At 44.1% G+C, this 20,857-nt stretch overlaps 1 protein-coding gene across 14 annotated transcripts in view; it reads left to right on the top strand.

Moving 5' to 3' along the window:
• The window catches only part of LOC111970493 (ral GTPase-activating protein subunit beta), a 59,932-nt gene extending 39,286 nt beyond the window's left edge, over window positions 1–20,646 (top strand). For 8 of the 14 annotated variants that reach the window (XM_023997273.3, XM_023997271.3, XM_023997270.3 and 5 more), the window contains 12 exons: window positions 6,869–7,077; window positions 7,464–7,567; window positions 7,967–8,122; window positions 10,075–10,284; window positions 10,778–10,936; window positions 11,307–11,478; window positions 11,625–11,747; window positions 12,467–12,603; window positions 12,983–13,088; window positions 13,396–13,474; window positions 17,445–17,593; window positions 17,792–20,646. In XM_023997273.3, the coding sequence (XP_023853041.1) occupies window positions 6,869–7,077; window positions 7,464–7,567; window positions 7,967–8,122; window positions 10,075–10,284; window positions 10,778–10,936; window positions 11,307–11,478; window positions 11,625–11,747; window positions 12,467–12,603; window positions 12,983–13,088; window positions 13,396–13,474; window positions 17,445–17,593; window positions 17,792–17,985 (1,798 nt within the window). In that variant the 3' untranslated portion in view covers window positions 17,986–20,646. The remainder of the gene's footprint in view (window positions 1–6,868; window positions 7,078–7,463; window positions 7,568–7,966; window positions 8,123–10,074; window positions 10,285–10,777; window positions 10,937–11,306; window positions 11,479–11,624; window positions 11,748–12,466; window positions 12,604–12,982; window positions 13,089–13,395; window positions 13,475–17,444; window positions 17,594–17,791) is intronic. The other 6 variants (XM_023997275.3, XM_023997265.3, XM_070445779.1 and 3 more) reach the window with 4 other exon arrangements.
• The last annotated feature ends 211 nt before the right edge of the window (window positions 20,647–20,857 follow it).

Below are 20,857 nucleotides of genomic sequence, written 5' to 3'. Positions count from 1 at the left end.
AATATTACAGGCTCTAATAGGTGTGGATACTGAATTACCAAGATATCAGGCTCCAAATAGGTGTGGATACTGAATTACCAAGATATCCGGCTCAATAGGTGTGGATACTGAATTACCAAGATATCCAGGCTCTAATAGGTGTGGATACTGAATTACCAAGATATCCAGGCTCCAATAGGTGTGGATACTGAATTACCAAGATATCCAGGCTCTAATAGGTGTGGATACTGAATTCCCAAGATATCCAGGCTCTAATAGGTGTGGATACTGAATTCCCAAGATATCCAGGCTCTAATAGGTGTGGATACTGAATTACCAAGATATCCAGGCTCTAATAGGTGTGGATACTGCAATACCAAGATATCCAGGCTCTAATAGTGTGGATACTGAATTAGCAAGATATCCAGGCTCTAATAGGTGTGGATACTGAATTAGCAAGATATCCAGGCTATAATAGGTGTGGATACTGAATTACCAAGATACCAGGCTCCAATAGGTGTGGATACTGAATTAGCAAGATATCCAGGCTCCAATAGGTGTGGATACTGAATTAGCAATATATCCAGGCTCCAATAGGTGTGGATACTGAATTAGCAAGATATACAGGCTCCAATAGGTGTGATATCCAGGCTCCAATAGGTGTGAATACTGAATTACCAAGATATCCAGGCTCCAATAGGTGTGGATACTGAATTACCAAGATATCCAGGCTCCAATAGGTGTGGATACTGAATTACCAAGATATCCAGGCTCCAATAGGTGTGGATACTGAATACCAAGATATCCAGGCTCTAATAGGTGTGGATACTGAATTATCAAGATATCCAGGCTCTAATAGGTGTGGATACTGAATACCAAGATATCCAGGCTCCAATAGGTGTGGATACTGAATTACCAAGATATCCAGGCTCCAATAGGTGTGGATACTGAATTACCAAGATATCCAGGTTCTAATAGGTGTGGATACTGAATTACCAAGATATACAGGTTCTAATAGGTGTGGATACGAATTACCAAGATATCCAGGCTCCAATAGGTGTGGATACTGAATTACCAAGATATCCAGGCTCCAATAGGTGTGGATACTGAATTACCAAGATATACAGGTTCCAATAGGTGTGGATACTGAATTACCAAGATATCCAGGCTCTAATAGGTGTGGGTACTGAATACCAAGAAATACAGGCTCCAATAGGTGTGATATCCAGCTCCAATAGGTGGTATACTGAATTACCAAGATATCCAGGCTCCAATAGGTGTGGATACTGAATTATCAAGATATCCAGGCTCCAATAGGTGTGAATACTGAATTACCAAGATATCCAGGCTCCAATAGGTGTGGATACTGAATTACCAAGATATCCAGGCTCTAATAGGTGTGGATACTGAATTATCAAGATATCCAGGCTCTAATAGGTGTGGATACTGAATTACCAAGATACCAGGCTCCAATAGGTGTGGATACTGAATTACCAAGATATCCAGGCTCCAATAGGTGTGGATACTGAATTACCAAGATATCCAGGCTCTAATAGGTGTGGATACTGAATTACCAAGATATCCAGGCTCCAATAGGTGTGGATACTGAATTACCAAGATATCCAGCTCTAATAGGTGTGGATACTGAATTACCAAGATATACAGGTTCCAATAGGTGTGGATACTGAATTACCAAGATATCCAGGCTCTAATAGGTGTGGGTACTGAATTACCAAGATATACAGGTTCCAATAGGTGTGGATACTGAATTACCAAGAAATCCAGGCTCTAATAGGTGTGGGTACTGAATTACCAAGAAATACAGGCTCCAATAGGTGTGATATCAGGCTCCAATAGGTGTGAATACTGCATACAGCCCAACAAGATGTAAATGGGCATAGATATTGCATACAGCCAGTGGTGTAAAGTACTTAAGTTGTTTTTTTGGGTATCTGTACTTAACCATTTATATTTTTGACAACTTTTACTTCAAAACATTCCTAGAGAAAATCACTTTTTACTACATACATTTTTCCTGACACCCAAAAGTACTCATTACATTTTGAATGCTTAGCAGGACAGTAAAATTGCCTAATTCACACACTTACCAAGAGAGCATCCCTGATATCTTGGTAATTCAGTATCCACACCTATTGGAGCCTGGATATCTTGGTAATTCAGTATCCACACCTATTGGAGCTTGGATATCTTGGTAATGCAGTGAAACATTGATCCACTCACTATAAAATATGAAAGATGCACCTTTAGTGAAAAGGTGCAAAACGGCAAGTGAACTATCGAGGTCCTTTCTCCTGAGAATCAATTATTTGGAAGATGTACGTTCTTTGCATTATGCATAGCAGAATAGGAAGTCTGCTTTGCATCTCTGAGTTCCATACATATTTACTAGTCCTTGATATTGACTGTGATCAGGGATTCATATGCAAAGGTGGAGGTTAACACGTTGGAGGGACTTTATGGTAATACCATAGTACACCAGCAGGTGGTGGTAAAACACAATTCAATCCACAGTAGAGGGGTTTAGGGCAATTCCATTTCAACACAGTTCAGAGAATTCATTGAAATTCAGTTCATGGTTTAAAGGTATTGACAATTGTTTTTAATTATGATTTGAGTTGAATGCATTCATTGACTGCCCTGGTATATTCCCCATCACTCAAATGGTATTGTGTGTGTGGTAGACCGCTCWGGACCTCAGACTRGGGCGTACGTACATGCATACATACGTATGTTTGTACTCCCTCCCGCCCCAGTCTGAGGTCCTGAGCGCTCTACCACACACACACACACACACTACCACACACACACACCAAAAGTATGTGGACACCTGCTTGTCAAATATCTCATTCCAAAATCATGGCCATTATTATGGAGTTGGTCCCCCCTTTGCCGCTATAACAGCCTCCACTCTTCTAAGGCTTTCCASTAGATGTTGGAACGTTGCTGCGGGGACTTGCTTCCATTCAGCCWCAAGCATTAGTGAGGTGAGTGCACTGATGTTGGGCGATTAGGCCTGGCTCGCAGTCGGCGTTCCAATTCTTCCCAAAGGTGTTTGATGGGATTGAGGTCAGGGCACTGTGCAGGCCAGTCAAGCTTTTCCACACGATCGCAACAAGCCATTTCTGTTTGGACCTTGCTTTGTGCACAGGGGCATTGTCATGTTGAAACAAGAAAGGCCCTTCCCCAAAMTGTTGCCACAAAGTTGGAGGTACAGAATTGTCTAGAATGTCATTGTATTCTGTAGCGTTAAGATTTCCCTTCACTGGAACTAAGGGGCCCGAACCATGAAAAACAACCACAAACCATTATTCCTCCTCCACCAAACGTTAGTTTGCACTATGCATTTTTTTTTTTTTACACCACTCCAGCTGACGCTTGGCATTGCATGATCKTAGGCTTGTGTGCAGCTGCTCGTCCTTGGAAACYCATTTTCATGAAGCTCCTGACGAACAGTTATTGTGCTGACGTTGCTTCCAGAGGCAGTTTGGAACTCTGTAGTAAGTGTTGCAACCACGGACAGACGATTTTTTTACACGCTTCAGCACTCGGCGGTCCCGTTCTGCGAGCATGTGTGGCCTACCACTAAGCCGTTATTGCTCCTAGACGTTTCCACTTCACAATAACAGCACTTACAATTGACTGGGGCAGCTGTAGCAGGGCAGAAATTTGACAAACTGACTTGTTGGAAAGGTGGCATCCATTGTTTTTTCCCCCCTCAATCTACACACCCTACCCCATAATGACGACAAAGCAACAACAGGTTTTTAGAAGTGTTTGCTAATTTATAAAAACAAAACTGAAATTATATTTACATAAGTATTCAGACCCTTTACTCAGTACTTTATTGGAACACCTTTGGCAGCGATTACAGCCTTGAGTCTTCTTGGGTATGACGCTATAAGCTTGTCACACCTGTATTTGGGGAGTTTCTCCCATTCTTCTCTTCTCTGCAGATCCTCTCAAGTTCTGTCAGGGTGGATGAGAAGCATTGCTGCACAGCTATTTTCAGCTCTCTCCAGAGATGTTTGATCGAGTTTATGTCCGGGCTCTGGCTGGGCCACTCAAGGACATTCAGTGACTTGTCCCGAAGCCACTCCTGCGTTGTCTTGGCTGTGTACTTAGGGTTGTTATCCTGTTGGAAGGTGAACCTTTGTCCCAGTCAGAGGTCCTGAGTGCTCTGGAGCAAGTAAAAAAAAAAAAATCTATGATCTTACTGTACTTTGCTCCGTTCATCTTTCCCTCGATCCTGACTAGTCTCCCAGTCCCTGCTGCTGAAAAATATCCCCACAGCATGATGCTGCCACCACCATGCTTCACCGCAGGGATAGTGCCAGGTTTCCTCCAGATGTGACGCTTTGCATTCAGGCCAAAAAGTTAAATCTTGGTTTCATCAGACCAGAGAATCTTGTTTCTCATGGTCTGAGAGTCATTTAGGTGCCTTTTGGCAAACTTCATGCGGACAGTCATGTGCTTTTTACTGAGGAGTGGCTTCCGTCTGGCCACTCTACCATAAATGCCTGATTGGTGGAGTGCTGCAGAGATGGTTGTCCTTCTGGAAGGTTCTCCCATCTCCACAGAGGAACTCTGGAGCTCTGTCAGAGTGACCATCGGGTTCTTGGTCACCTCCCTGACCAATGACCTTCTCCCCCGATTGCTCAATTTCGAGTCTCATAGCAAAGGGTCTGAATAAGGTATTTCTGTTTTGTCATTATGGGGTGTTGTGTGTAGATTGATGGGGGGAAAAATGCTAATACATTTTAGAATAAGGCTGTAACGTAACAAAATGTGGAAAAGTCAAGGGGTCTGAATACTTTCCAAATGCACTGTACCTTCACATTATACACCAGATTGATTRATTATACACCTTACCCCTAAGGCTGAAAGATACAGAACCATATTGATCCTTGTTTAAATATGCTACATTGGGGAAATTAAAATCATAAAATAATTCTAGTCACAACACATTTACATAGGCCTACCCACTGCCTCTGGGCCTACCTAGTATTAGTGACATCGATTACTACTATCACAATATATTAATCACCAATAGAATTTAGATGTTAAAATCTAGTTCATAGATTAAAAGGCTTTACAAGGTGTTGTTCATACATGCATTGTGTCTCTTCAGTTCCTCCACCTGGCTGTCACTCTGGCCTCCAGAACTAAACCTCCGAAACTCAACCCAACCAAGCTGCACTGCTTCTTGACACAATGCCCACTTAACCCGGAAGCCAGACGCACCAATGTGTCGGAGGAAACACCGTACAACTGGCAACCGTGTCAGTGTGCATGCGCCCGGCCCGCCACAGGAGTCGCTAGTGCGCGATGGGACAAGGACCTCACTGCCGGCCAAATTGCTGGGCCAATTGTGCGCCGCCACATGGGTCTTCCGGTCGAGGCCGGCTGCGATAGATCCTGGACTCGAACCAGGATCTCTAGTGGCACAGCCTTAGACCACTGCACCACTCGGGAGGCCTGCAGTTCATTATTAGTGACCCTCAGCTCCACTCTCTGGTCCTCCACATGGCTCTCACTGGCTGTCAGTCTGGTCCCCGTGTTCCTCAGATCCACCACCATCTCTCCGCTCCTTCAGCTCAGTCCAGATGTCCGGCTCGTTGGTCAACTGTTCAACATCACTCTCCCTGCTCTCTCCCCCTTCACTGTKWCCCYKTTGAGTAATGTCRTTCTCTCTGACCCCTCCACTCTCTCCATTCCCCAGATAGAACAGCAACACCAGCAGAGCGACATCATCCCTCATTCTGAAACAATGCCTCTTCAGAACTAATGTAGTCTATTGGGCTCAGTCCCCTTCTTTATATACACACTGGTCTTGGTGAACCAATGCATGGAACAGGTGTAATCAGTGGAACATTTTTAGAACATCGCCAAGGACTATGTGTGATGTAACAGAACAAAGGTTATGAGGTGTTATAAGGACATGGAAAATTGAAACCTTTTACTCCGTTTAGTCTCTCTCTTTCTCTTTAAAGGATTCGGTCAGCCTACCACTTGTTTTGGTAATCAGCTGAAGGATGGGACTGAAGAAAATAAGATGTTTTAGAAGCTATACCGTGTTCTTTTACAAATACATTGTTGGCAAACAATGGAGTAAAACAACCTTATTTTTGGGGTTCTGCTGAGCGAAAAGAGTTGAACTAAGCTCACGAGGCATTTATTTGTTGTATTATCCCACGATCAATGACTATCAATCATTTAAAAGTCCAAAAATGTATATACCARTCAGACCGTAGCTTTTAATTGTTTGCAACCATTTTACCTGAAGTATTTGTCTATTACAAAATATGTTGACTAATCCACTTTATTCAGGGTTTACATGTTTATTCAGTGTTTGAAATGTATTATAGTGGGGATTTCTGCCTCGTATATCCTTTCTATCTTTCCAATGCACTGTACCTCTGGAACACATGATGTTGGTGGCACCTTCATTGGGGAGAACGGGCTCATGGTAATGACTGGAGCGGAATTCGTGGAATAGTATCAAATACATTGAACTCATGGTTTCCAGGTGTTTGATGCCATTCTATTGGCTCCGTTCTGGCCATCTATTACGAGTCGTCCGCCCCCCAGTAGCTCTGAAGTCACTCCTCATCCTCTCTTTACTCTCCCTGTCAGCACTGTACCTCTGGAGTCACTAGTAGCCACAGAGTCTTAAACCCTGCCTATTTSTACAGTTTCTCTTCTTAATGTGATTTTAAACCTAACATTAACCACACTGCTAACCTTACACCTAACCCTTAAATTAAGACCAAAAAGCACATTTTWGTTTTCTACATTTTAATGATTTAGMCAATTTTTACTTTGTGGCTGTGGTAACTAGTGGAAACCCTTTCTTTGCGCTCCCTGACAGTATAATGCAAGTCCTGGGGGCATTCCCGTCGCCTAGCGGCCCCGCCTCCCCCTGCAGCCTGCTGAACGAGGACACCCTGATCAAGTACTCCAGGCTGACCTCCACCAGTCACAAGAACTTCCGCTACTTTGTCCTGGACAACTCTGTCATCCTGGCCATGCTGGAGCAGCCACTGGGCAATGAACAGAGTCAGTTATCCTCAACATGCTGTCAGTTATCCTCAACATGCTGTCAGTTATCCTCAACATGCTGTCAGTTATCCTCAACATGCTGTCAGTTATCCTCAACATGCTGTCAGTTATCCTCTACATGCTGTCAGTTATCCTCTACATGCTGTCAGTTATCCTCTACATGCTATCTGTTATCCTCCCACATGTTATCAGTCCTCAACATGTTTACTGATACCAGACTGATAGCTAATAAGAATAGTCTTGGGTCGTTTTCATTCGAGCATGCAACGGAATTTTTTTTCAAAACTTTTAGCAACAATAAACAAAGTCCACTCCCCCCAGTTTGTCTGTCTTCCGTATGGTGTCGAGTGAGAAAGACCCTTTTGACCTGGTTGCCCTGTGTGTGTGTGTGTCTGTGTCAGCAGATCCCTGTCCGTCCGTGACCATGTTGATCAGGGGGATGTCCGGAAGACACGCCTGGACCATGCAGCTCTTCCATCAGCCCAGGGAGGCCCGCGCCAGCCACAAGGTAACACACGTTAGATAACCCTTTAGATTCATCATGGTGATATGGTCACTACATTTCTATTAGTGTCCAGGTTTACATTGACATCTAATTTAACTAGCAACTCCATTGTTATAAAGCAGCTTTTTTCACATAGCTTTAATGAGACACTAGTAATGTCAAGTAGTGCAATATTCTCATTCAAAATGAACAATGATTCCTGATGTTGGTCCCAGACCTGTTTGGTGAAAACATGTCTGCGTCAGGGCATTGATATTCATTGTAGAGCTTTTAACCATGCTAAATGTTCAGATGTCAGCTCATGTTTCTTGTTGAGTCTTCCCAGCTCCTTTCTCAGGGGTATGTGTCTCATAAGAAGTCTCTCTCATCTCTCCTTTCTCTTCCCCTCTCTTCTCTCTGTAGCAGGTGTTTGTCCCAGAGAGCCGGCCCACTCCCAAAAATGATGTTGGCATCCGGTTCAACGTCAAACACAGACCCTTCCCTGAAGAAGTGGACAAAATTCCATTTGTGAAAGCGGACCTGAGCATTCCGGACCTGCACGATATTGTAGATGAGGAGGTAGGTTAGCATCGGTTGTCCGTCCATGTTAGAATAATTTTCTCCATTGCCCTAATGAGGATTGTATTGCAGAGTAGAGGTAGTGTTCTCATCAGCCAGGGTCTGTATTTACAAAGCGCCTCAAAACGGGTGCGTATCTAGGATCTGGTCCCCCTGTTATTAATGAATAAATAAAAAATGGATCCATGGTCAGCTTAATGAATATGGCCCAGATGGGGCACTTTGTACAACTAGCATATAAATGATGAACAAAATGTAGGCTAACTTTAAATGTGAAATGTAGGCTGACTTTAGACTGTTATTGTCTGTGAACTCCTCCACTTCAATGAATCGGTGTCTATCTGAAAATTATTTGTGGAATGCAATGTTTCTCAACTGACAGGCMGAACTCTTCGTGACACGTACAACACTGAATTACAGTGATCTGGGCGGGAGTTGTCCTCACACAAACGGGACATGTTTCACTAATACCTATAATTCATGCTGGGAAAGAATGGTTTTTATGTTAGAATTGTTTATGTTTGGGGGCTAGGGATTGGGTGTGCACTGTATTGGTTTTGTGGGAGTATGAGGGTTTTGTGAAGATTTGTTCATGTTAGGTGTGTGGGTGTTTCAGGGGTGGTTTTGATGAGGGGATTGGGTGTGTGTTTATGTGTGTGGTTTGATGTGATTGGGTGTATGTATGTATGCAATGGGACTCGCTAGCACAACTCAAATGCCTTATTTGTCCTGGGAGTGATCTTATATGGTATGGCCTTCAACCATGACTAATACTATTTTCTACTGCTACAATAAGTTCTGTGGTGGCATATTTCTGCTTTACCAAATKASGAGAGTTACAAACTTCACACACCAGTCAGAGTTATACTTAAACTACATCTTTAATAATAAGAGCTTTGAAATAGCATTTGACTTTCAATGATGCGCCATCTCTAATGAACCATTGAAAGTGACAACAGAAAAGTACAAAGATCTTTTATAGCCAAGRTACACCCCTCTCAACCTACATGACGAACCAYAGATMTTAGGAACASTTCACAAAGGGACTTTATAATTGAGAAAGGAGTATCCTTTAGCCAGATAACATTCGCTATAAATTATCGTTCAGTTTGGTCCCTAAAACGAGGTTCTAATCCCGTTCCTGCTACTTCATAGCACAAAAACATAAACTCATYCAATGGCATAAATCAATTGTCAACTCTAGATACWCCCATCTCAAGTAAACCCCTTCTTGACCCCTCTCCTGGGCAAGCTCACTGAGGGGAGTGAGCCTCTATGTCATACACTATCCCAGGATAAGTGCAACATCAGAGAGGACATACAATGTTTCCAGACACTGCCATACACCTCCCCCCAATGCGAAAGGAGGGAGTGACTTGCGCACAGACATTGTGGAGACAAGTAATTGGTTCCCCCTTAATCACGCCATCCCTTCACATGGTTTAACAKATACATTCACATATGAAGACAATGTTCCWTCCTTTCCTCTTCCCTTTCTGATATTCTGCATAGCACCAGAGACATGTAAAAGACAAGCCTGACCTCTCCCMTCTCTGGGCCCCAAGTGACTGAGCCCCAGCTGAGGGAAGAAATGCARCTGCCAACACTAGAGTCTATTAGAAATACATTCTAATAAAAAGTATATCACATAAGAATATTATGCAGATATGACATCTTAATTACTTATGTTACCCAACTAATTCTGATTCATCCACCACAGTTCTTGTTCAGAATGAACTACGCCACAGGATCCCACTCCAGGCAGATCACATGTCCTTTGACACAGATCTTGGATCAGTGCTTACCCTCTCCTAACCACCATTTTGATAGGAAACACATAAACAAAACTGACCTTCTCCAATGTCAATGGGCAACATCATCCTGCCCCCTCTCTCTCTGCCCCCGCCCCCCTCTCTCTCTCTCTCTCTGCCCTCTCTCTCTTTCCTTCTCAGCTGGCGATACAGCACAACAAGCTGTGTGGTGTGATGGCCAAGCAGACTGAGTATGAAACAACACTGGAGCACAGCAGCGAGGAGCGCTGGTGCAACAAGAGCTTCCCAGACCCGCTGACGGAGTGCAAGCCCCCACCGCCCTCTCAAGATTTCCAGACCGCCCGCCTTTTCCTGTCGCACTTTGGCTTCCTGTCGCTGGAGGCTCTCAAGGTACTGTGGGAAGAGAAGGAAGGGAGGGGGGTTGAGGGGTAGGAAAGGAGAGGGAGGAGGGGAAGAGTGGAGGAGAACAAGGCGAGGGAGGGAGGAGAGGGGTGGAGGGGAACAAGGTAAGGGAGGAGGGGGGAGAGGAAAGGAGAGGGGAGGAGTGGTGGGGAACAAGTCAAGGAAGGGGAGAGGAAAAAATGGGTCGGTTTTGAAGGGATTGAAACAGAAAAGGTACATGACATGCATGTAGTGGAACCCTTTGCTTTTACCTATCCAATCCTGTTAGATCAGTGACTAAGGATCCTTGAAAGTATTAGCAGGAAAGCATGCAATCAACCCTGCAAGATGTAATTAAGTTGAAACCCTGAATAGATCATTTGATGACATGGGTTATCATATGGTAGCAAAATATAGTCAAACTAATACAGCAGTTAAACTGGCCCTTAAATCTGCTGATTAAACCAGCCAATCACATTTAACTTTGTTTCCTGCCCTCCAGGAGCCCGGCAACAGTCGCCTACCTCCCCACCTGATTGCACTGGACTCTGGGTTGCCGGGCTTCTTTGATGACATGAGCTACCTGGACCTGCTGCCCTGCCGGCCCTGTGATACAGTCTTCCTCTTCTACATGAAGGCTGGCCAGAAGAGCAGCCAGGAGGTGACTGGTCAACAGGGTTAAAGGGGAGGGCAATCAACAGGGTTAAAGGGGAGTTACTATCTGAATTTGTCACTGATATTACAGAGAGGCTGAAGCAAAATTCTCCCTAATATTATCCAGTTCATATCAGGTATTTTATTATCTGTTGGTTTTGCCAAGTGTGTAGAAATATGAATATGTCAAGATGGGGGTCTGTCTGCTGAGTTGGTTGTTTTTGTAAAGTGAAGAAGAAAAATAAAATCTGTCTTGAGGAGAATACGCTTTTCTTTAACAGTTAAAAATAGTTTTGGACCCTGTAAAATAAGTTATAGACAAGACTTGACCATTAATTTCCATTTCTGTCTGTCTCTATCACTCTGTCCCATACCAGATCCTGAGGAACGTGGAGTCTAGCTCCAACGTGCAGCACCACTTCCTGGAGTTCCTGCTGTCGCTGGGCTGGCCYGTGGAGGTGGGACAGCACCCGGGCTGGACAGGCAGTGTCTACACCAGCTGGTCCATCAACAAGAACAACAGCAATAATGTAGACAGCAACCCACCAGGTGGGAGGGAGACCCCACCCAACCAGCCCTACCCCCAAGGGCTTCTATACTTTTTTCACATTATCGTGCTAAATCATTATTAATATATTTTTCTATTATAWWTMTTTTTTTTACAGTAGTAAGGAAGTTGTTCTCTGTCCCCACAGATGACATGGTCACCCTGGGAGACACGGGTGGGGGCGTGTTCAACGGAGAGAAGCGGGTGCTGTACTATGCAGACGCCTTGACCGAAATTGCCTTCGTCGTTCCCTCGCTCACAGAGTCCTCCGGTGGGCCTCCTCCCTCTCCCATCTTCACTTCTCATTACTTTTCTCTCACTCCTCATCCCAGTTTCCAATCCTCCTGTCTTATTTTCTCTACAGTACATTCTTCATCTCTCTTTTTAAGCCTTCCCTTCTTCTATTCTCTCCTCATCTCTTTCTCTTTGTTTGCCATGGATCCCAAAGCCGCTGTTCTCCGTAAGGAAATCCCCACTGTGTGTTTATGGATTTCCCCTAATTTGTTCTACAAATCTTCTTTCTTTTCTAGAGCGTTGTAATTATATTAGATAGTGTTGTGGAGCATTTCAATTGTATTAGGTAGCCATTAAGCAGGGTGGTATTTATTAGGTAGCCATTAAGCAGGGTGGTATTTATTAGGTAGCCATTAAGCASGGTGGTATTTATTAGGCACTTAACAGCGAGAACATACTAATACACGGAGGGACTACCTGAACCTGTCTAATAAGAAACGCTATGGAACTTGCATTACATAGTGGGCATCATCTTGTCTCGAGGCGGGCCACATCGTGATTTCAAAATTCAGCAGAGTGCTGCACAGATTTCTTTTTGGACCGATTTGTTTGTCAAAAGCAATTTGCAGGCCAGAAAAAGGGCAGTTATTTGAAAAAAATATAGGTTATTTTCTCATTTCTACTAGTTATAGATGTTGARGAGTGGCCTGGAGTGGGTGCAGTTTGGGATGCAGACTTGTCTTTGTGTTTCTGTAGCGGAGTCGTCAGAGAACAGTTTCCCTACGGGAGAGCCAGACTCTCAGATGGACCTGCTGCCCAGCCTGCTGAAACAGTCCAACCTCACACTGGACCTCTTCCCCAACCACTCTGACAACGTGGCACCTAGGCAGAGGGTAAGACACACCGCAGACTATTAGAGCACTTTAACATCGTTAGCGGTCTCTCCAGCACCATACCAGTGTCTACATGTGAACAGTATACTAGTATTATTTTCCTCAGACCGACCGACCTGATCAGTGGCCAAATCCCACCTAAACCCAAATCCTACCCCGGGGATTTTCAATTCATGTCTGGAGGGCTAAAGCACTTCTGGTTTTTATTCTTGCCTTCACTGACTCGAGACTTACATGGCTGTGGTTAGCGAATGGTGATCGCTATGCAAAGGTTTAAATACAACTGTGTTGAGGCCTTAAAGCTGCTTTGATGAATTTAGCCTGTAGTTTTCTTTGTTCTAGCTTGTTCACGTGATTTCCACTATTGTCTGTCCCTTAGAGTCCCACGGTGAAGTCTAAGAAGATGCCTCCYGGCAGGACCATCCCTCCAATGGGCCCCGAGACCAAAGTACTGGTGGTCTGGGTGGAGCGCTACGACGATATCGGTAGGCTACCTTCCTGCTGCTTCACGCTGAAACTGGCCTCTTTTTGCTGCCATTTTGGTTCTCTATGAAATCCAGAGGAACTAAACTCTTATCTAGTCATGAAATATTTGTACTATTGGTAGAAACAGTGTMTCAGATCTCTTACAGACGTGTTACTATCAGATACAACTCTTAMCGAGTTGTTAAATGTTTATTTTTCTGGAGGAATGTCTTCATATTTCTGTAATGACTGATTTCAGTGCACCTTGATAAATTGTGTGCAACTAAAAGTTTGAACTGCGATGTATGTCGAATTCCTGTGTTGTAGATAACTTTCCTCTGGCTGACCTGCTGGTAGAGACGAGCACTGGAGTGGAGACCACGGCCAACAGTAGCACATCCACAAGGTTACTGCACTGCCGGCTCCCTATCCATCACTAGTCAACACTCACAGCATGTCTCAAATCACTCCCTATCTATCAATACTAATACATAATAAAACATGACACTTTTTAAATGGAGATTCTCCTCTAAGCATGCATTTTAGTCAAGGCGTCTGGGAACTTGGACCTAAGGGTTCAATATAAATGGGTGATCAAACCCTCAAAAGAGCAAGCGAAGGTGACAATGACAAGGAAAAACTCCTAGAAAAGAGTTCAATAGACCTCCTAAAGGAGCCCTATCCTCTTCTGACTTGCCAGGTAGAAGCTCAGAGTATGCCACCACCAAGACCAGACAGTTGTCTTTTACTCCAGTCATATATAAATGTCTCACGTGAGCCCGCAAGATCAGTGTGGCTCGAAGGGTAAAGTACACTCTGAGTTTATTTATTTGGACTGTGAAGCTAAAACTTTACATTTGGCTCTATACTCCAGCATTTTGGATTTGAGATCAAATGTTTTCTATAATGCGACAGCACAGATTCTGACCTTCAGTTCAAGGGTATTTTCATACATATCTGTTTTACCTTTTTAGAAAAGAAGCACTATGTATTTAGTCCCCCCCATGTGTCATAAGTATTTGGACATATCCACTTATAGTGTATTAAAGTAGTCAAAAGTTTAGTATTTGGTCCCATATTCATAGCATGCAATGACTACATCAAGCTTGTGACCCTACATACTTGTCTGCTGCATTTTATTGCTCACATACACATTTAGCAGATGTTATTGCGGGTGTAGTGAAGTGCTTGTGTTCCTAGCTCCAACAGTGCAGTAATATCTAACAATTCACAACAATACACACATCTAAAAGTAAAAGATTGGAATTAAGAAATATGTAAATATTAGGACGAGCAACATCGGAGTGGAATTGACTAAAATACAGTAGAATAGAATACAGTAAATACATGAGATGAGTAAAGCAGTATGTAAACATTATTAAAGTGACTAGTGTTCCATTATTAAAGTGGCTAGTTATTCTATGTATATAGGGCAGAAGACTTTCAGGTGCAGGGTTGAGTAACCGTGTGGTAGTCGGCTTGTGATGGCTATTTAACAGTCTGATGGCCTTGAGATAGAAGCCGGTGATCCCCGGTGATGCGTTGGGCAGACTGCACCACCCTCTGGAGAGCCCTGCGGTTGTAGGCGGTGCAGTTGCCGTACCAGGCGGTGATATACAGCCTGACAGGATGCTCTCAATTGTGCATCTGTCAAATTTGTGAGGGTCTTAGGGTCCGAGCTGAGTTTCTTCAGCCTCCTGAGGTTGAAGAGGTGCTGTTGCGCCTTCTTCACCACACTGTCTGTGTGGTTGGACCATTTCAGATTGTCAGTGATGMATRCGCAGAGGAACTTGAAGCTTTCCACCTTCTCCACTGTGGGTTCGTCGATGTGGATAGGGGCGTGCTGTGCTCCCTCTGCTGTTTCCTGAAGTCCACGATCAGCTCCTTCCTTTTGTTGAGAGTGAGGTTATTTTCCTCACCATCTCCCTGTAGGCTGTCTCGTAGTTGTTGGTAATCAAGCCTACTACTTTCGTGTCTTCTGCAAACGTGATGATTGAGTTGTAGGTGTGCTTGACCACGCAGTCATGGGTGAACAGGGAGTACAGGAGRGGGCTGAGMACACACCCTTGTGGTGCCCCTGTGTTGAGGATCAGCAAAGTGGAGGTGTTGTTTCCTACCTTCATCACCTGGGGGCGGCCCGTCAGGAAGTCCAGGACCCAGTTGCTGCACAGGGCGGGGTTCAGACCCAGGGCCCSAAGTTTAATGATGAGCTTGGAGGGTACTATGGTGTTGAAGGCTGAGCTATAGTCAATGAACAGCATTCTTACATAGGTATTTCTCTTGTCCAGATGGGATAGGGCAGTGTGCAGTGCGATGGCGATTGCATCGTCTGTGGATCTATTAGGGCGGTAAGCAAATTGAGAAGGTTCTAGGGTGTCAGGTAAGGTGGAAGTGATATGATCCTTTACTAGTCTCTCATAGYACTTCATGATGGCAGAAGTGAGTGCTACAAGGTGATAGTCATTGAGTTCAGTTACCTTTTGCTTTCTTGGGTACAGGAACAATGGTGGACATCTTGAAGCAAGTGGGGACAGCAGACTGAGATAGGGAGAGATTGAATATGTCCGTAAACACTCCAGCCAGCTGGTCTGCACATGCTCTGAGGACGCAGCAAGGGATGCTGTCTCGGCTGGCAGCCTTGTCTGGGAGCAAGATGTTGGTGTCCGCGACGTGGCTGGTTTCCCTTTGTAATCCGTGATTGTCTGTAGACCCTGCCACACACGTCTCGTGTCTGAGCCGTTGAATTGTGACTCCACTTTGTCTCTATACTCACGTTTTGCCTGTTTTGATTGCCTTACAGAGGGAATAACTACATTGTTTGTATTCCACCATATAACCAGTCGCCTTGCCATGGTTAAATACGGCGGTTTGCTCTTTCAGTTTTGTGCGAATGCTGCCATCTATCCACCGTTTGTGGTTTGGGTAGGTTTTAATAGTCACAGTGGGAACAACATCCCCTACTTCCTGATGAACTCAGTCACCGTGTCCGTGTATACATCGATGTTATTCCTAGAGGCTACCTGGAACATATCCCAGTCCACGTGATCAAAACAATCTTGAAGCATGGATTCCGATTGGTCAGACCAGCGTTGAATAGACCATAGCAYGGGTACTTCCTGTTTGTTTCTGCCTATAGGAAGAGAGGAGCAAAATGGAGTTGTGATCTGATTTGCCGACGGGAGGGCGCGGGAGGTCCTTGTGGGCATTTCGAAAGGGGGAGTAGCAGTGGTCAAGTGTTTTACCAGAACGAGTGCTGCAGTCAATGTGTTGATAGAACTTCGGTTGCGTTTTCCTATAATTTGCTTTGTTAAAATCCCCAGCTACAATAAATGCGGCCTCATGATATGTGGTTTGAATAAAGTCCAGTGAAGTTCCTTGAGGGCCGTCGTGGTATCGGCTTGAAGGGAATATACACGGCTGTGACTATAACCAAAGAAATTTCTCTTGGGAGGTAATACGGTGAATATTTGATTATGAGGTATTCTAGGTCAGGTGAACAAAAGGAATTTTGTTTCTGTATGTTATCRCAATCAACTGGTTAATCATGAAACGTACACCCCCGCCTTTCTTCTTTCCGGAGAGTTCTGTATTCCTGTCGGCGCGATGTACTGAGAACCCAGCTGGCTGTATGGACAGGGACAGTATATCCAGAGAGAGCCATGATTCTGTGAAATTCTGTGTGTCTCTGGAAGGAGATACTCGCCCTGAGCTCGTCTACATTATTGTCCGGAGAGTGAACATTAGCGAGTAATATACTCAGAAGTGGCGAATGGTGTGCACRCCTCCTGAGTCGAATATACCTCCGCCGGCGGCGTCTTGCTGCAGCCTCTGGGATAAGTTMAATTGCCCTGGGGGGGGTACGAACAAAGGATCCAATTCGGGRAAGTTGTATTCCTGGTCGTATGGCTGTTGAGTTACCGCCGCTCTGATATCCAAAAGTTATTTCCGGCTGTATGATTATCCGTGATGTTCATTTAGCTGAGGAGACAAAGCAGTGTAGGTCAGAGGCCTGGACTAAGTCTTGCCAGGGCAGCATATAGAACAGAATACAGGAGCAAGGCAATGCACGGTTGAACTAGCGACAGTACAGGAACAAAGCCAGGCCAGCTGGATGGTATCTCAACAGAGACATTAGTCACAAAGCCAGGCCAGCTGGATGATGGATGGGCCACACATTACAGGAACAAAGCCAGGCCAGCAGTATGGTGGCTGACCTCCATAAAGCAGAATGGTAAGAGGTGCTCATAGCTCCTCTGCAGCGGAGACAGCGTCTCATATCTGCTCTGTTCTACTTCCACGTTTCTGCTCTCCCTCCTCTTCCTATCTGCCTCTCTCTCTCTATGCATGTCCAACCCTCCCCTCTTTCCTCCTTTCAGGCCCACATCATCAGGTCAGGATGTGCAGGTGATCTTCATCCACCCTCTGAGGACTGGCCTGTTCCGGATCCGCCTGCACGGGGCCCTGGGCAAGTTCAGCATGGTCGTCCCCCTGGTGGACGGCATGGTGGTCAGCAGAAGGTCACTAGGTGAGAGAGAGAGAGAAAAAGTGTGGGAGTGATGGGGTGCATGTGTGTGTGCATGTGTGTGTGCTTGTGTGTGTGTTAGCCATCACGATGACTCGTGGCACTGTGTGTCTGTCTTCTTCACACCTGCCAAATGTGTGTGTGAGTCACTCGACCTAGCTCCAAAGTGCTGAGCCATTGGTCCTCTCGTTCTCCTCTAAGGGTTCCTGGTGAGACAGACGGTGATCAACGCGTGCCGGCGGAAGCGGCTGGAGAGTGACTCGTACAACCCGCCGCACGTGCGTCGGAAACAGAAGATCGCYGAGGTGGTGAACCGCTACCGCAACAAGCAGCTGGAGCCCGAGTTCTACACCGCCCTCTTCCAGGAGGTAGAGGAGCGCAGCCTCAACCCGTGAACCCACCCCCGGTGAACTTTGACCTTTCACCTCACTCCCCCACACAGAGAGAGACTGAGAGACTGACACAAGGACTGCTAGATTCTATATAACAAATGTTTTATTTTGTTATGTATATTATCAGCAAGTTGCTATTCAACTTGAGGTCGACAATTTATTTTTATTTCTATGCTGACTCACCGCAGCCACGGCACCCGACCATCTTAGTTTTTCCCACCCCGCGCCACAACACTGCTCATTTGCCACTTACTGTATTTCTATCTAGACTTCACAGGAGGTTGGTGGCACCTTAATTGKGGAGGACGGGCTCGTGGTAATGACTGGAGCGGAATAGCTGGAATGGTATCAAAAATATCAAAYRCATAGTTTCCAGGTGTTTGAAGCCATTCCATTTGCACCGTTTCAGCCATTATTGTGAGCCGTCCTCCCCTCAGCAGCCTCCACTGCTAGACTCACGACAACTTGTAGGACTCTTTGATGGGTTTTGGTTGTGGCACTCACCTCACCTGGCTGCGAGGCTTCAGACTGTCAGCAGAGGGAATATACTGAGTGACTTTAGACTTGTGACGTGGCGAAGAGATTGCCGTCGGCACTCAAAATGGCTTCCACTCTATGGCTGTTACTAGTTCCCACAGCCGTATCACTGTGGTTTTTGAAGTCCAATTCTTCTGTTTGCTTTTCTATGAAACGCATTGGTCTTTGCATTTTACCATATCTAACGTCGTGTTTTTTGTTGTTGTTATGTTGGTCTGGAGCGAAATAGACCGGTCAAAACATCAGAAAAATGTACTTTTATCTAAAAAAGKACATTACATTTTTTATTAACAAAACTCAAATCTCACTTCAGTCAATGGTCATTTTTGACTTAGTGATTTTGGTTTTCTCTTCCCACATGCACACTTGTGCCAGTTAGCGAGAGTCTGGAAATGTACTTTTACTTAAAATCTCAGGTAGATTGAGCCTTTTTATACTCATTGGCATCTGGGTTGTGTTCATAAGCTACAAAACAGGCTAWCTAAACGAACTGAATGAAAAGGGAGGGACAACCAGAACTTCCAATCAGTCCAATGAGAAACGTTTGTTTTGTTTTCCGTTGTACAGTGTTTTGCTACGATGTGCCCTAATGAATGCGACCGTGGTCCTTGTACTCAATGCACTCCCAACCAACTGACCTCGTTTTAGGCATTATTCACTTTTAAACCTGTGGCATTTCACATTCACTGGATCTGATGGTAGATATGTTTTTTTTGGTATGGATAAAAAAACAATCTATCACTTGGCTTGTTTCTTTCCATATCAATTAAAAGAGATAAAAATACATATTGATTGGTTATATTAAGGGTGAGTTACACTTTGATAGTCACAGTTGGAAAAATGATCGTCTTCGGTGATTTAAAAAATGATTTGTCATGAGTACTGTGTTTAACATCCCATTCCAGATGTGACATCACAGACTAGAGAACCTGATACATAACGCCATGTTGTGTCCATAATATTGTGGTTTTATGTCCTTCCTAAAACCAAATTCAGAGCATTAAATCACTAGTGTGTAGTGGCAGAGGTTGTACTTCTCTTTTTTTCACCAATTACTGTCTTTATTTGTGCTTGATTTTATTCCCGACAACATAACAGGGCTGAAACACAGTAGATTTATGTAGTCATTTAAAAAATGATCTATTAACGGTTTGGATGGCTACAACTGGCGACCTGTTCATACCCCCCGTGTATGTTGCTGGATCTGTCTAAAACACAGATTTTATACCTTATTATTATTTTTTACAATATGGAAAATAATCCGGAACTATATTTCTTTTGCATGATATTTTCCGTGGTGATCCACCCGAGCCGTTTATATTTTCAGGAAATAAGATTTCCATCACTTTCGTTCCATAGATCGCYAATTTTGTGTTTCTTTTTGGAATGATTTCCATTTTCTTGACTGTTAAGGAAAAGATGAATTGTACCAAAAACTATTGAAACCTTACTGTATCTGGGGAAGCTAAAGGCTCACTTGAGTTATTTATGTTTCTCCAGAATATTATTACTGTCATTTCAGGTTACTTGCTTATTGGCAATTGACAAGTCCTGTGTTTGAAGATCAATAATGCAGTAAAATGTTAGTCTGGTCCCAGATCTGTTTGTGCTGTATAGCCAACTCCTAGGGTTGTTAGCAACTTCAAGAGTTTGCTTTCCAGCACAACCTGATCTGCGACCAGGACAGTAAAATGTCACTTCAGGCATGACTTTTGCTGTCAATTTACTAGTGTTAACTGTTTTGAATATGGAATGTCCAACCTATTGCTGATTTTTCAAATGGCCTCAATGAATTTAAATTCTCAAATGAATTGATACTTTAGCCTGCCATTGTGCTCTGCAAATATTCTACGATCTCGATGGTGCCACATGAACTGAACTCGATKTTTATCTCCTTCCTCAGAGACCACTCATTTATTCTGTAAATGCTGAAGGTATCAACTTGTATGAAGTTGGAAGATGTGTACATACTGAGGGTGTGAAGTATATTTCGCTCATCTGTCCCTCCGTTAGGAAAGGCACAAAATCTGCTTGTTTGTATTAGTCTYATTATATGCGTGTCGAAAACAAACTCATTGGATATTGAATGTAACACAATGTAACGAATAAAGATTTTGATTCACTTATTGTCATGTTTATGCTGTGTGGTTCTCTTACACATTTAAGTGCAGTTAAAACTGTCCGTTTCTGACACTTATGTATGTAAGAAGTTTAAATAATCTGAACTTTCGATGAGCTGAAACACGGACAATGATGAATGCGTATGATTTCATATGTCTCTGTGTGGCCTCATTCTGAGAATGGACCGATCATCCTTAAACAAATGTTTTACCTTTCC

Source organism: Salvelinus sp. IW2-2015, linkage group LG11, assembly GCF_002910315.2.
Source record: "Salvelinus sp. IW2-2015 linkage group LG11, ASM291031v2, whole genome shotgun sequence".
In the NCBI taxonomy this organism is placed as follows: Eukaryota; Metazoa; Chordata; class Actinopteri; order Salmoniformes; family Salmonidae; genus Salvelinus; species Salvelinus sp. IW2-2015.
The sequence above is the reverse complement of the archived record's forward strand: the minus strand, read 5'-3'. Positions and strand labels throughout refer to the sequence as shown.